Below are 13,762 nucleotides of genomic sequence, written 5' to 3'. Positions count from 1 at the left end.
ATAATGGAATGTGAAGCCACCCAAACTTTCTGTGATAAAAAGTAAATGGACCTCCCTCGTACCAAGTAAACTTAAATATGCTGCCTAATAATCCCAAGTGAAATGCCCCTTATGTAGAGGGGTCACACAAATCTCCATTTATTAGATTAGTACATATTTTTCAATGCATAAATGTAGTTTAAGCTAAATCCCAAAATTTGGAGACGTCATATAGATTAAGAATGCTCAATATTTTATGGACATAATGAATATTGTTGTTGTCCTTGAAAAACTGAATATTGTTTTTGAATTGATAGATTTGGAGTGAAGAATTTCAAATATATTATAATAAATCCACGACACTTGTTTGGATAGTTGTATATCATAAAAGATTTTAAAGATTCCAATTCTCATTTTGGATTATATTTAGTAGCATTATGATTGATTTCAACTTACATTTAGATTATGAATCTGATTTGGGTGAAGGATTTAAAAAATAGTTTTAAATTACTTCGTACTAAAAGAATTTAAATTTCATAATTGTTTAACAAAACATAGTTCGAATTTAGAATTAAAAATTTAAAATCAAATCAATCTATAATTAATTGAAATAAATTCAAAGAATTTATTGCTAGAAATTTAAAATTATTAATCAAAATATAGCTTAAAGTCATTTAAAATTCTTTTCTTACATTCTTGGCTCAAATTCTAATCCGTCCGTCCAGACGGGGCCAACAGATATCTTGTTTTATTCAAACTAATATATTTGGGCGTATTTGGATTTGAAAAAAGGATTTAGAAAAAGAATTTTAAATAATTCTTTTTTGAAAGGAAGTTCAAATTCATTTATATCTATCAAAATTTAATTCAAAATTAAAATAGAAGAATTGTTCAAACGTATCCAAATGATTGTTACCAACAATTTTAAATCTATGATTTCAAATCCAAATACAATATTTGGAAATTGAAAGAATTTTGTTACTATTGACAGCCCAATACTGAGCAATACAGATTTGATTTTCCTTTCAATTCGGCCCACTTACAACAATGCCCACCCGTCAAGACATTGGGCTAAACCCGAACCCAGTTGAGGAAGATTTCAATGGCGGGTCACCTCCTCTCGTTCCAGAAGATTGAAACCCCTACGCGTACACCAACGACAATTCCTCCTGATTGGAAAATTCCTCAATTTCGTCGTCTTTCTCTATAAAGAGAAATTATAATTGCAAGATTGTAATTGTTTATTTTCCTCGGAAGAATTTGAGCAGCCATGGAGAAGACGTCCAAGATGGTGGAGCCGGTGATCGGCATCCCGTACAACGCCGCGTACCAAGCGCCGATGGCCCACCATTACTACGTCGCAGAAAACCCTCATCAGGCTGGTATGATCCCGCCGAACGCCATCTTCGGCCACCCCAAGGGGGTTCCCATTCAACAGACTATTTACCGGGATACGCCTGCGCCGTTTGATTGTGTTTACTGCGGTGGCTCCGGCGTCACAGCCGTCAAGTAAGATTCTCCAATTCCTTTTTTTTTTTTTTTTTATAAATCTGTTTGTGTTAATTCTGTGAAATACTTGTTTGTTTGTCAAAATTCTGTGATGACCTTAATTTATGAGAATATGTCGGGTTGGAAAAAGTTATTGTAAAAATTCGTAGTTCATAGATTTGCAATTATTGATTCATCTCGAGGAAGGTGATCAGTCACCATTCAATTACAATTGTTTCGACAAAATTGATCTGGCAGCGAATTTTTCAGTTAGGGGATGAAATTGTTGGACCGCATAGAAATGATTACTCAAACACAAGGCAGCTGGTCTCCATGGACTGAGACGGTTGACAATCAGGTTTAATTTGTCTCAATGATGTAAAAAAAGGAAAAATGCTTTGTGTTTGATCTGAATTTTCCTTGATAAAGGTTTTGCTGCCCCAATTTCTTCTCTTCAATGGGACTGTAAAGATTTTAGCTGTTAGATGGTTGTTAGTTGATGCTTTGAACAAGTTAAAGGCGATAAACTGCCACTTCTATTGCCTGTTTATTATGTTAGTTATATGCATCTTACAATGATTAGCCGAAACATGAAATGTATCCTTTCACCAAAGCTAGTAAATGAAATTGGGCAAACAGGAGGGAACATAGATGTGTTTCGTACCATTCCTAATATGGAGTTATTTGGTACTCGTTTCACAGACAAATATAATGCTCCCATCAACTAACTGCCTTCTGATTTTAGCATACTCAAAATGGGTTCATTCACTGAAAAGGTTTCTCGACTTCACTGCTTATGAAAGGTATTAATAATGGATTTTTCCAATAACAGCAGAAGAGTTATCATTTTGATCAAGGATATAGAATCCGAATAACCAAAATAATGCAGGCTGCATTGAGACTTAGATCAAGTGTTTAGTAAAACATTATAGCATATTGATTAGCTTAACTTTCAGTTGATGGAGGATGTAACAGTGATACAATAATGATCAGAATGTTAAGCCCGAAATTTGGACTATTTTTTACCGATGACTTTGTTTTGTTTGTTTTGTTTTTTATATGGTTATTTCTTACTCTTCCAGTCTCTGTTCTTGCTTGTGATTCAGGTCAAAAATAAGTGGAGCAGCTTTTGTTGGTTGTATGATGCCAATGATGCTTGGAGTATGCTTTCTGTTGCCTAGCATGGACTGTCTATGGCACAAATATCATTATTGTCCAAGCTGCAATCAAAAGGTTAATATTTCTGGTCAATTTTTTTCTCCCCTTATGCACTCAACTGTAGAGGCGGACTGAAATGGTTTTGCTTCTTTTTTAGGTTGCTGACTTTGAGAAGACTGATCTTTGTATAGTAGCGGATCCTACGAACTGGGTGGAACGCAGTTTTGCAATACCTGCCTGATAGATCCATCTATTTGCCCTACGGCATCATAGTTGTTCTGCTGTGTGCACTGTGTATTTTGCTGGTGAACCTCACAAGAAATGGAATCTTACTATTCTTGATATGTATATGGTTGTGAATGGAAGTTACTGTAGAAGGTTTCTAATCTTGGATATAGGTCTTCTCCTTGTAACTCTTGAATAAATATCAAATTGGACGTTGGTACATATTTCTTGTGGTTTCTTTTCTCTGGTCTTGATGCCTCAGTCATGGAAATCAGAATTATAATCTGCAAGTTCCACCTAAGTGAGAGCTTATTAGGAAGCTGCTAACGGTATGTAGAATCTTGTCTGTGATTTGGTTTTGGTTTAGCAGCATGCAAGATTCTGTTCCTGCCTATGCATAGACATTCATGCATAATTGTAATGATGCTGCTCAGTTCTTCCCCAGGAATTCATACATGATGCAATGATGCAGAACCTAGAGTAATGCCCTCTTTCTTATCAATGTTGACAATTATTCACATCAAACGGTTAAAATGTTCTCCATACCTTTCTTCTGGCATAATTCCGGATATTATCATGACAGGAACAAAAGTTGCTTATCAGGCGTTTCATGATAGAGAGCTGATCCAGCATGAGAGATAATAGACTATCAGACTAGCCAAGGAGACTGCCTGTGAACCAAAGTCCAGGGCTTCGAATTTTTGCTGGTCTTGCTCTTGTCTCAGCAACTGCAGGATTGGCAATGTGGTGTGCTATACTTGAGGTTACAGGCAAGTCATCCTTGGCTACCAAATCCAACTCTTTTATCATCATGTAAGATCAGACCTCTTCTCAGACTTCTTCATATACTGAACTGAGTCTTTTGCCTAAAGTGCCATATATTTGTGTCTATTTATAAGCCATGGGTGTGTTTACGATAGAGAAGCGTATCGACATGCAAGTTGACGATATTGTCATACTGGTGGTATGTAAGGGTGACTGGAATTTATTCTGAGAATGTGCATATTATAGGTCAGCCTTTTAGTAAAGTTGACCAATCTTGGATAAGAATGCTTACCTATTGCTCAGGGAATAAGGTTTGCTTATTTTTTGAGCATGTACCATGTTTGGGAAGTGAAGGAATTTAGCTGAACTAATGCGTGTTTGGATGGAAGGGAATTGGAAGAAAGATTTTAAATAAATTCATATTAAATGGATTCAAATTCATTAGTATTCTATAAAATATAGTTCAAAATGAGAGTTGAACAATTTGAAATTTGTAATATAGAATTATCCAAACGAATTTAAATGATTGTTATTAGGGATTTCACACATATATCGAGATGTCCCGTTTGCAATGCAGATGTTATTAATTTGATGCTAAATATTATGAAACATATAAGCCTCAATGCAAATTAGATACTACATGTATGTTTATGTTCATAATTTCCCCTTTAAAAACCCTTCTTTTCTTTTTCTTTTTTCTTTTTTAAATAATTGAAAAGCTTTTTCCCTTGATTTAAGACATAAATTATAATTCGTTTGTTGTCTAATTTTAGTTCCATACACAAATTATTATCCGGAAGTAGTTATCTATTAGTACTATCACATTATTATTGTAGATAAATAATACTAATTTTTACAAGAACTTAAAACTTAACTTCTTCTAGAAGCTATAAATGGTACAAAGAGTAAATTATATTGAGACACAGCGTTGTAAAATTACTAGTATATTTCTTAAAATTGTAAGAAATATTAGCTTCAGATACATAAACATATCTTACGCTTTGTAAAATTATAAATATATTTCTTAAAGTTGTAATTATATGTACATATTTAATTCAGCGATAAAAAATTGACATAATTTTTTTACTCTTTGCAAAATTATAACTATACTATTTGAGGTTGTAGTTGTAATTACAAAGTATATTTTCCATGTCAACAAGTTTACACAAATACCTAACAAAGTATGTTGCTCTAACATTTTTCTAGTGGGTGTGTCTATAATTTTACAAAGAATAAAAAATATTTATATTTTTGTACCTTGCTTTAAAGAGTTTTAATGTTATTTATACTTTCAACCCTCGGCAACAAAGGTTTGTTGACCTTTCGCTACACGAAAGGCCAACTTTTTTTTATTTTGGATAAATTACAACAAGATCTTTTGAAATTTGATATAATTATAAATATTTCTTGTTATTCTAAAGAATTATCAATACCTCTTAATGTTTGATAAAATTACGTAATTTTTGAATGGACCTCGGCAGCTATCAACTTTGCTTTTACTGTATTTTTTATTTTAAAAAAATAAAAAAATATAAAAAAAAGTCGGCGATGACGGAAAAATTTGCAAAAATGTCCATTTAGTCCATAAGATAATTTTTAAAAATAAATAAAATTATAATTCATAATTCATAAGGTTATTTTGGTTTATTTATTACAAAAAATAGATGAAATTTAATAAAGACTAAAGGATTGTGCAAATTGTTAGATGATCGTTAATTTTTTAAACAACGAGAAAATATTTATAATTATATCAAATTTAAAGATAGATTGTTATCATTTCTTATTTATTTTTTTTTTTTTTGTTTCCGAAGATGTTAAGACTCAGAGTTTGAAAGTTTTGCACCTTGGCGTCATGTGATAACATATATGGAAAATCATTTGACTTTGTTTTACAAAAGTGAGTGGAGAAGATACCACCAGAAGTCTTTGTCGAACATCCTTTGACTTCAAATTTCTTGGCTTACTCTGCAAGAACATTTATACAATCGAATGCTCTTTTATTCCCATTAATAATTCAGTAGAAACAAAATATTATTCTCAATTACAGAACTTGATTCTTCTCATTATTACTCGTGAATTGGATCTGATTTTAAAGACATCACTGATCAATGAGCGATGAGATGAGAAGTAATGATGTCTGATTTCGTCGGAATCATAAGGCAGTTATGAGTGATGAGATGGATCTGCATGTACTTATCATGGATAAAGTTGTTTGTTCCCAAATGCAAAAATTATTTAAAATAATGTCAAGAAAAATTACAAATAATATTGTTTTAAAAAGTTCAGAAATGCATAAATGTCGATTTAAAATTTTAAAAAAATTGTCTATTTTAAAAGAATATAAGGACTATGTCTATTTTAAAAGAATATAAGGACTATTACGATTCTCAAATAATGGGACGGAAGCTACAATACAAGCATGTGTTTGCAGTGTTTGACTTGGTGGAGATGTTTGTCCCATCAAGTTAGTACGCGGGCAACTATGCCCATGGACAAATTCATGACGGACATGCTCCATTTGAGGATGTCGATTTAAATACAATTACACAACCAAATTTTCGTGATGTACAACGACGAAATTGGCAACGTTAAGGTTGTGGCACCAGTGGACATTACTAGTATATAGGACTGCTTATATAATATCAAGAAATATGTAATATTTGAATTTTGAAAATAAGTATTTATTACAAAAACCTTTGTTATATCAATTACAAAATTACACTAATGGGTGGCTAATCCTTAACATGCTAGATACTGTTGGCGTGCACAATTTTATAGTCTATCCATTTGGACTATTTCGTTTTGTAATAGGTCTTCCAGGGCCTCAATAGACTCACGAAGTGGGATTATATACAAGGCGAAAATGATTGAGATCATAGTACTCCTCCCCCATACAGACTCAAATCTCCGGTCATATGTCTTATTATATAATTTATTTATTTTTTTGAAAGGGTCTTATATTGTAATATGATGGAACAAACTAGAAGTATTTACTCCAAAATGTCGACATACCTGGATCACACGCGAACAAGGAATTCCATATGTTCCGCACTTGCCACATGGACACTCTTGATACTTCAATTTTACAGCATAAGTATGAGTACTCACACATATGCAACTTAATGTTAGTATTGAGGCAGATTGCTGATTATAGTCAAATTTCTAAACAATATGGTGTACTCCTTGGCTTACTGACCCTCAAATATTTTGAATGCATAACCAGCCTATTGCTAGTTGTAGTTCATCATCCTATGATAACGAATTGTGCGCTCTATAAAGTATTTTACTGAACATGAAAAAGTTATTTGCGCCATTGCTAGTATGGGTAGACGTTTAGCACCTTTAGCACTTCATTTATTGTCTCAGACATATTTGTTATTAGAACACGATTCGCTGACCACCACATGGAGTAACGTCCACAGTGCATTATTAATTCTTCCCATCTAATTGTATGATCCCCCATTCACTCCTTTCATTCCTTTCAAAATACGATCAAACTTGCAAACATTCTGTTCAAACGCTCACTTTCCTACAAAAATTTTTAAACTGAATGTTGTTGAACTTCTTATTGAAGTTCGAACATACATATCGTAACAGAACTTACGCACTCCACGAGGAAATTTAAAGGCGAGACAATTAATTGCATTTATTATAGTACTGTATTGAGCTGAAATTAGACAAATGCACTCCCCATCACCTTGAAGTAGATGTTTCAAAAAGCATTTCTGCGAACCATCTCCATGAAGTGAATGATTATTCATCAATGAGTGCAAATATCAATGAGAGAACTAACATATGCATTCACCGAAATGAAAAGAAATTGTATATCTCAATCACTCTTAATTAGCAACATCATCTCTAGGTTTCCAGCAACATTATATTATATATTTAAAATATATTTGTAAGTTAAACTCGTTCCTATCTAGGCCAAATTCTTGATACATGATTGACTCTACTTCAACAAACGTAGTACTATGACACATTTTTATAAAATAGAATAGAGACCGATCATAACCCATACAGTCATATGAATCAATTAGCTGACCTCTAAAACATATAACAATATCAATATTGTTTTGCTCCACCATATCTTCACAACAAAATATAATATAATTTAAAAAAAAAAAACTAAGAATAACAACATAGCAAAGACAACAAATGCATAAATATAAAAAAAATTTAGTAAAAATAACTTTCATTACTAATTGTAGTAAAAAAAATCTTCGAATCCCTTTCCTTTTAGCAAAATTGTTTTATTCAATGCTCTTTATAGCAAGAAAAACAGCTATCAAGAGTAGCTGTGTATAAATAATGTAATTTTTCCTGCTTTTATCTTATGGGATGCATAATATAAATAATACATATACGTAGTATATGCCATAATTATTCGTATATTTTATTTATTTGGAACACATTAAGTTTAATTTATTTAGTTATAAATTATAAAACTATGAATATATGAAAAGACAGCCAAAATTGTGTAAACCAGCCCTTAGACTCAAAATATGAGTTTGATGATGATGGGATTGAGGGGCTTAGGCTTACACTAAGATTTGAAAAACCGCAAATGTTGAATCACAGCAAAAATATATTTAACTGGCCTAACCCGCGCGCCGGCCTATCCCTCTCCTTCAGCCGCTCTCTCTTTTCTCTTTTTCCCTCCTCTCCTTCCGCCGCTCTCTCTTCTCTCCCACCCCAAAACCGCCGCCCCAACCCCAAGCAGACTTAGATTGATTCCCCCAGGTGAGTCTGAATTTCAGAATAGGATAACGAAATATATTTGTAAATGCTAAACTATAGTCTTTGTATAGGTCTACTAGTTATAGGTTGATATAAAGTGAACTCTATCCATTCCCAAACCCCCGGAGGAGAATCAGAGGTGGTAGGGAGACCCTCGCCCAAAGACCTCTGATTTCGGTGCTATTTGTTTCCTTCAATTTTATTTTCTATCTGCTTGAATTTCCATTTTTCTTATTTATTTATTTATTTTTTTTTTTTTGCAGTAATAGATTCTTGTTAACCGCTGATATTTCATTCTTTCTTCCTTCCGCCACGCCCCCTTCTTAGCTACCCTGATAATTTGTTTTTTATGTTTTTATTATTTCGTGTAACCCAACATTTGTTTTAGGATTGGGTTATTTTGTTCATTAGGTGAGTGCTTTTGTTCTGTTCTCAGGTCTGCTGTGACTTGGGTATTTGTTCACTACAAATTTATAATTCAAATTTATTTGTTTTGTGTTATAGAATTGTGGATGTGTTACTTTATTGCAGATCTGCAGCATATTAAAATAATACTACTTCAGATATGTATATATTCCCTTTTTATTTAACCTAGGACTACATTCAATTCCTCTTGCATATGTTGCTTCTGTTAATCCAGTGAATGATATGTTGGTTTTGGGCCTGTGGGAATTTCGTTTGTGTGAAGTCATCATTTTTGCATTTTGAGATTTTGATGTCTTAATGAAGTGTGACACTGGTGGTTGTCCTTGAATTATTCAAGACTTGTTTACTGCAAATGATTAGTCAATTGCACTAAGAATCTGAAGTAACTTCTGCCTTTGCTTGGCCAACTATGAGGTGAAATTCGATACCTTTTGCTCGAGTTTCTGTGGTTCATTCTAGTATGTGTTTGGTACATTGAGGTGGAAGGGACGATGATAGTATTGACGAGGTTGGATGAACATTGTTGATTATGACTGTAGATTAGAATTCTAAACATATATTTTAGTTTAACTTAGTTTAAAACTTAGTTCATTTTTCAACTTAAAGCTTCAACTAAGCTAATTTAATTTCAATGTTTAAACTTACTTAAATTTCATTTAGTCAGTTTAAAATTAAACTACTTTAACTTCATTATCTTAGAACTTAGTTAATTCTCAACTTAAGAGCTGTAAATAAAGTAATTTAACTTAATTATATTAAACTTACATAAGTTTCACTTAGTGAGTTTAAAACTAAACTAATTTCACTTAGTTAATTGTCAATTTAAAAGCTCCGATCACCACTCCACTGCACCATCGCCTTCCTCCTCCTTCTCCCCTTCCCCCCGCCTCCCCCTCTGTCATCCCATTGATTGGTTTTGCCTACAGTAAATTGATTTGTGCTCAAGGCATTTGGTTGGTTTCATTTGGCTTATGGTCTTTTCATGTATTTTAGTGGTTTGTCATTTATCTTATAATTTTATGTGCTATTGCAGTTGTACCATCAACTTTAAATTGATAAATTGCTTTGTGGTAGTTTTTTGAAATGGAGATCAAGTTAGATGGAGTAGAGGGTTCGTTGGTTTTGATTAAGCAAGGAGCTGAGGCTGTAAGTCAACTTTCGTTTGTGGTTTGTTATAGAACATCATAGCGCAAATACTTATTCTTATTAATTATCTCTGGGATTACTAAATGAAAACAATACATTAACTCCAATGAATAGTTTCAGGAACATTTATTAATTAATAGGGACAGACCAATTCTCCGCTTCTCATGTGGTGATCTTTTTGTTTTTGTTTTTCCAGAGAGTGTTCGAATCGACTTTTGTTGGCAGAAGGTCTATTGTTAAGGAACGTTTTTCAAAAAAATATAGGCATCCATCATTGGATTCAAAGCTCACTGTCAAACGTTTGAATGCGGTTAGTGCTATAAGTATTGTTTATATGCAGCTCTTTAGTGCTTTGCTGCCTACTTGACTTTCTACCATTGCTGAGCAGGAAGCTAGGTGCATGACGAAAGCTAGAAAGCTTGGAGTATCAACTCCAGTTCTCTATGCTGTTGATCCTTTGCTGCATACCTTAACTTTTGAGTTTGTTGAGGGTCAGGCAGTGAAGGACATATTCCTTGACTTTGGTTTGCAAGGTATTGTTGAAGAAAGGTTGAATGACATCGCAACACAGATTGGTGATGCTATTGGTAAACTACATGATGGTGGGCTGGTCCATGGTGATTTGACAACATCAAACATGTTAATCCGGAACAGTACCAATCAGCTGGTAGGTTATAAATTCATTTGGTTATCTTTGTGGTCAAGTTTCAAGTTTTTCATTTTTATAAATAATTTTCATAAGGAATAATAATTCATGTAGAATTTTTATCCTTTTGAAAGGTGCTTATTGATTTTGGTCTGAGCTTCACTTCAACCCTTCCGGAAGATAAAGCCGTTGATCTATATGTTCTCGAAAGAGCATTGCTATCAATGCACTCTTCATGTGGAAATGTGGTGAGAGTCCTTGATCTAACATACTCTCAGATGCCACTCGATTGTTGGAAAGATAAAAAAAAAATATGAAGCTACTGAGTCCTTTTATGTTTTTAATAATTTTTATTAGAAATATTATCAATTGGTCATCAATATTCTTTTGTGTCACTGACTTGTTCTTTTAGTTGAAAACAATGTAAACTTGTGCATGACCCATATTTATTTTGTTTGCGGGAGTTTGTGCGAGATTTTCTGTGTATTAGTTGATATGGTCATTTTTTCAACAGTTACTAACATTTTGAGAGTGGGGTTAAGCAGCTGTTAGATAGAGAACTTGCATAGATTGTATTTCCTGTATTATGGCAAAAAACTTGTTAGGATGAGAGTGGAAATTGGAAAATGTTTATGAGCGTGTCAACATGCCTAATATATCATATATCATTACATTAAACAGTCATCTGGGCATTATGCTGCTAATTTCTATTCCAGCATCTCCTGAAACTCTGTTTCAAAGTCCAAATGAAGCCATTGAAAGAAAGAATAACCATTTTTCTGTTTTTACATTGTTTAGATGGACAAAATCCTAGCTGCATACAGGAAATCCTCAAAGCAGTGGTCCTCAACTTTGAACAAGCTAGCCCAAGGTGTTCCTTCTTTCATACTTTGGCTTCTACATAATCTTTTGTTCTCTAAGAAATGATATCTAATGGCTTCTGTATTGTTATAATTTTTTCTTGTTTCATCTGTTGATGTGCGGTGATATGTTTTAGTGCGACAAAGAGGAAGAAAACGCACAATGGTTGGTTGAGCTCTTCAACTATCTATTCTGGACGAAGGTAAGACTAAGTATTTCTGTTGATAATGACCGAATGTTTCGTTGCCAACATGATTCTGGTTTCATTTGAATACATCTCAGCATGAATCACAAATGAGTTTTTCCTTTTGTATCCACACATTTACATCATTTCTAATTCTCCAAGCCAGTTTTTTCCACTAAGGTACTTTAGTATTCAATATTGGGTTTTTTAGAATGTTAGGTTTGTGATATAGGATTCTAACATCACGAGTTGTTAACATCATTCTTTGAAAGTCCCTGAAGGTAAGGCCAAAATAATATGAAACTTCATAATTTATTTTCTCCCATTCGAATGGAGTTGAAGAATTTTAGAGCAACAACTCAATTTCATTGTTGGATAAAAGTTGATGAATAGTTCTAGTGAGATTTGAAACACTGTCGAGAGTTGGAGCCACTCGAAGGACTATTATCCCACTAGATATTGATAATCCGCATTTTTTAATATCTCTCATGTTATTCAATATGTTAATGCCATGGAAACCTGTAGCTTATGTAATAGTTCGTTTTGCTTTTACGGTGCAGAGATGTATTGGAAGGACTGGAGGCACTTGTTGGGCTTGTAACACTCATCTTTCTTGCACTTCTTTTCAAGATCAAAGATAGATCTTATTTATTGCGAATTATTTGTCCTCTCTGTATTGTTCATATTGGTTCTTGCTTATTAAGAGCAAAATATATGCATCAAACATTTATCCCAAGTAAATACCTTAGCTCTTCGTCAGTTTAAATTTTGATTCTTTTTGGTTCCTTGATTGTATGTTAAGCCATTGTCGCCCTATCAAAGTGGTCTCGATGAATTTCTCTCCAGATCATGAACCTTGATGCTTATTTTTTCCTCTTCTAAGTTGTTCCTGTAAGAGAGGTCATCGGTGATAGTAACTTTTGGGTATTACATGGATGCTCCCTTGAGTTTGGTCTAATTATACAAATACCCGTCTCCTTTGCAAAATAATAATTATATCTCTTGAAGTAGTAATTATAATTATAAATATACTCTTTCTTTAATTATGAAATTTTATACAAATATTCTTTGCGTACATTTTGGTAAGTAAGGAACCTTCCGTTGATTAAGCAAAAGCAGTTGAAGACAACATGAACACAGAAATGGGTCGAACCAATACAGGCAGCACGTATAGCTCAGAGATGAACCTAATAACACTCCAAACCCAAAAAACATACATGGAATCAGAGCCTAGCTAATCACAACAGCTGACCCGTGTAACAGGCAAGAGATCATTCCTCAAATGACTGGAGGGACTGCCGGCTAGAGAGCACCACATCCATCTGGCTTTGCACCATGCTTAGTTTATAAATGTTAATAATGTCTGAATAGATTATTTGTGGAATTGAATTAGCTAAATAAGATTATAAGCGTATACTTTGATGAACAAAATGATTTTTAAAATATTATGTAAAGTAAGATTTTGTTTACTTTGTAAGTTTGCACGATAAATTTTGAATAAGATGATATCCAGAATCAAAATACACATTATGATGAGAATTAGAGATATTAGAAAAGGTATTGTGATGATGGGCTGACCACATTGGATAAGCCCTGGATGGAGCATGATGATAGGAATTGCATATATATTATGTAATAATTAGAAGATTGAAACCTACAACCACCAAATTTTCCCAATGCAAGTTCTTCAATCACTGTTTTGATATTATAAATCAGATTTCATTGGCCGATCTCAAAATGTCAATATGGACCAAACGCTGGTAGAGAGGCAAACACTTACTGAATGCAGCCCTAGATGCTTGCTTGCCTCTTTGGTATACCATATCTAGAGAGAGGAGAACCTGAGGAGGTTCCATCACACAACTTCCACACCAAAGCAGACTCCGTAGATGATGTTGGAATAGGTTAGGATAAGAATTCTGAGTTATGAGCTTCAACAAAATGTACAAACATCTGTTCTATATTGAATTTGGAGGACAGTTTGGTAGGACAGTCCTTCATACCTGATAGATAGATTCTGAGGTCCATATTGTAACATCATACCTTTTTTCACTTAATCAAATTTATATTTACCCAAACAAAAAAAAAGTATTGTAGGAATATTATTTTCTTAGTTTACACTAATAGCTGAACTATTCAAAGCA

The 13,762-nt window shown here is 33.4% G+C and overlaps 2 protein-coding genes across 4 annotated transcripts; both read left to right on the top strand.

Moving 5' to 3' along the window:
• The first annotated feature begins 1,096 nt into the window (after positions 1–1,096).
• Positions 1,097–3,072, top strand: GILP (GSH-induced LITAF domain protein). The gene is made up of 3 exons (XM_011088556.3): positions 1,097–1,488; positions 2,574–2,700; positions 2,783–3,072. Exons 1-3 carry the CDS (start codon positions 1,250–1,252, stop codon positions 2,864–2,866), a joined length of 450 nt encoding a protein of 149 aa, XP_011086858.1. The 5' UTR covers positions 1,097–1,249; the 3' UTR covers positions 2,867–3,072.
• Positions 3,073–8,144: 5,072 nt separating this feature from the next.
• Positions 8,145–12,384, top strand: LOC105168463 (Protein kinase superfamily protein). Of its 3 annotated transcripts, XM_011088555.3 has the most exons (9): positions 8,145–8,358; positions 8,427–8,532; positions 9,856–9,927; positions 10,124–10,237; positions 10,316–10,594; positions 10,708–10,821; positions 11,372–11,444; positions 11,571–11,636; positions 12,179–12,384. In XM_011088555.3, exons 3-8 carry the CDS (start codon positions 9,865–9,867, stop codon positions 11,606–11,608), a joined length of 681 nt encoding a protein of 226 aa, XP_011086857.1. In that variant the 5' UTR covers positions 8,145–8,358; positions 8,427–8,532; positions 9,856–9,864; the 3' UTR covers positions 11,609–11,636; positions 12,179–12,384. The 3 variants fall into 3 exon arrangements, with proteins under 3 accessions (XP_011086857.1, XP_011086855.1, XP_011086856.1); XM_011088553.3 differs by lacking the exon at positions 8,427–8,532 and having other exon boundaries at positions 8,147–8,358; XM_011088554.3 differs by lacking the exon at positions 8,427–8,532 and having other exon boundaries at positions 8,147–8,358; positions 9,815–9,927.
• The last annotated feature ends 1,378 nt before the right edge of the window (positions 12,385–13,762 follow it).

Source organism: Sesamum indicum, linkage group LG8, assembly GCF_026168435.1.
Source record: "Sesamum indicum cultivar Baizhima isolate 11 linkage group LG8, ASM2616843v1, whole genome shotgun sequence".
Classification (NCBI taxonomy): domain Eukaryota; kingdom Viridiplantae; phylum Streptophyta; class Magnoliopsida; order Lamiales; family Pedaliaceae; genus Sesamum; species Sesamum indicum.
The sequence above is the reverse complement of the archived record's forward strand: the minus strand, read 5'-3'. Positions and strand labels throughout refer to the sequence as shown.

Coding starts and splice junctions, on each gene's coding strand:
- GILP (XM_011088556.3), top strand. CDS start 1,250: ATGGAGAAGACGTCCAAGATGGTGGAGCCGGTGATCGGCATCCCGTAC. Junction 1,489..2,573: donor TCCGGCGTCACAGCCGTCAA/GTAAGATTCTCC, acceptor CTTGTGATTCAG/GTCAAAAATAAGTGGAGCAG. Junction 2,701..2,782: donor GTCCAAGCTGCAATCAAAAG/GTTAATATTTCT, acceptor CTTCTTTTTTAG/GTTGCTGACTTTGAGAAGAC.
- LOC105168463 (XM_011088555.3), top strand. CDS start 9,865: ATGGAGATCAAGTTAGATGGAGTAGAGGGTTCGTTGGTTTTGATTAAG. Junction 10,595..10,707: donor GGAACAGTACCAATCAGCTG/GTAGGTTATAAA, acceptor TCCTTTTGAAAG/GTGCTTATTGATTTTGGTCT. Junction 11,445..11,570: donor TTTGAACAAGCTAGCCCAAG/GTGTTCCTTCTT, acceptor GATATGTTTTAG/TGCGACAAAGAGGAAGAAAA.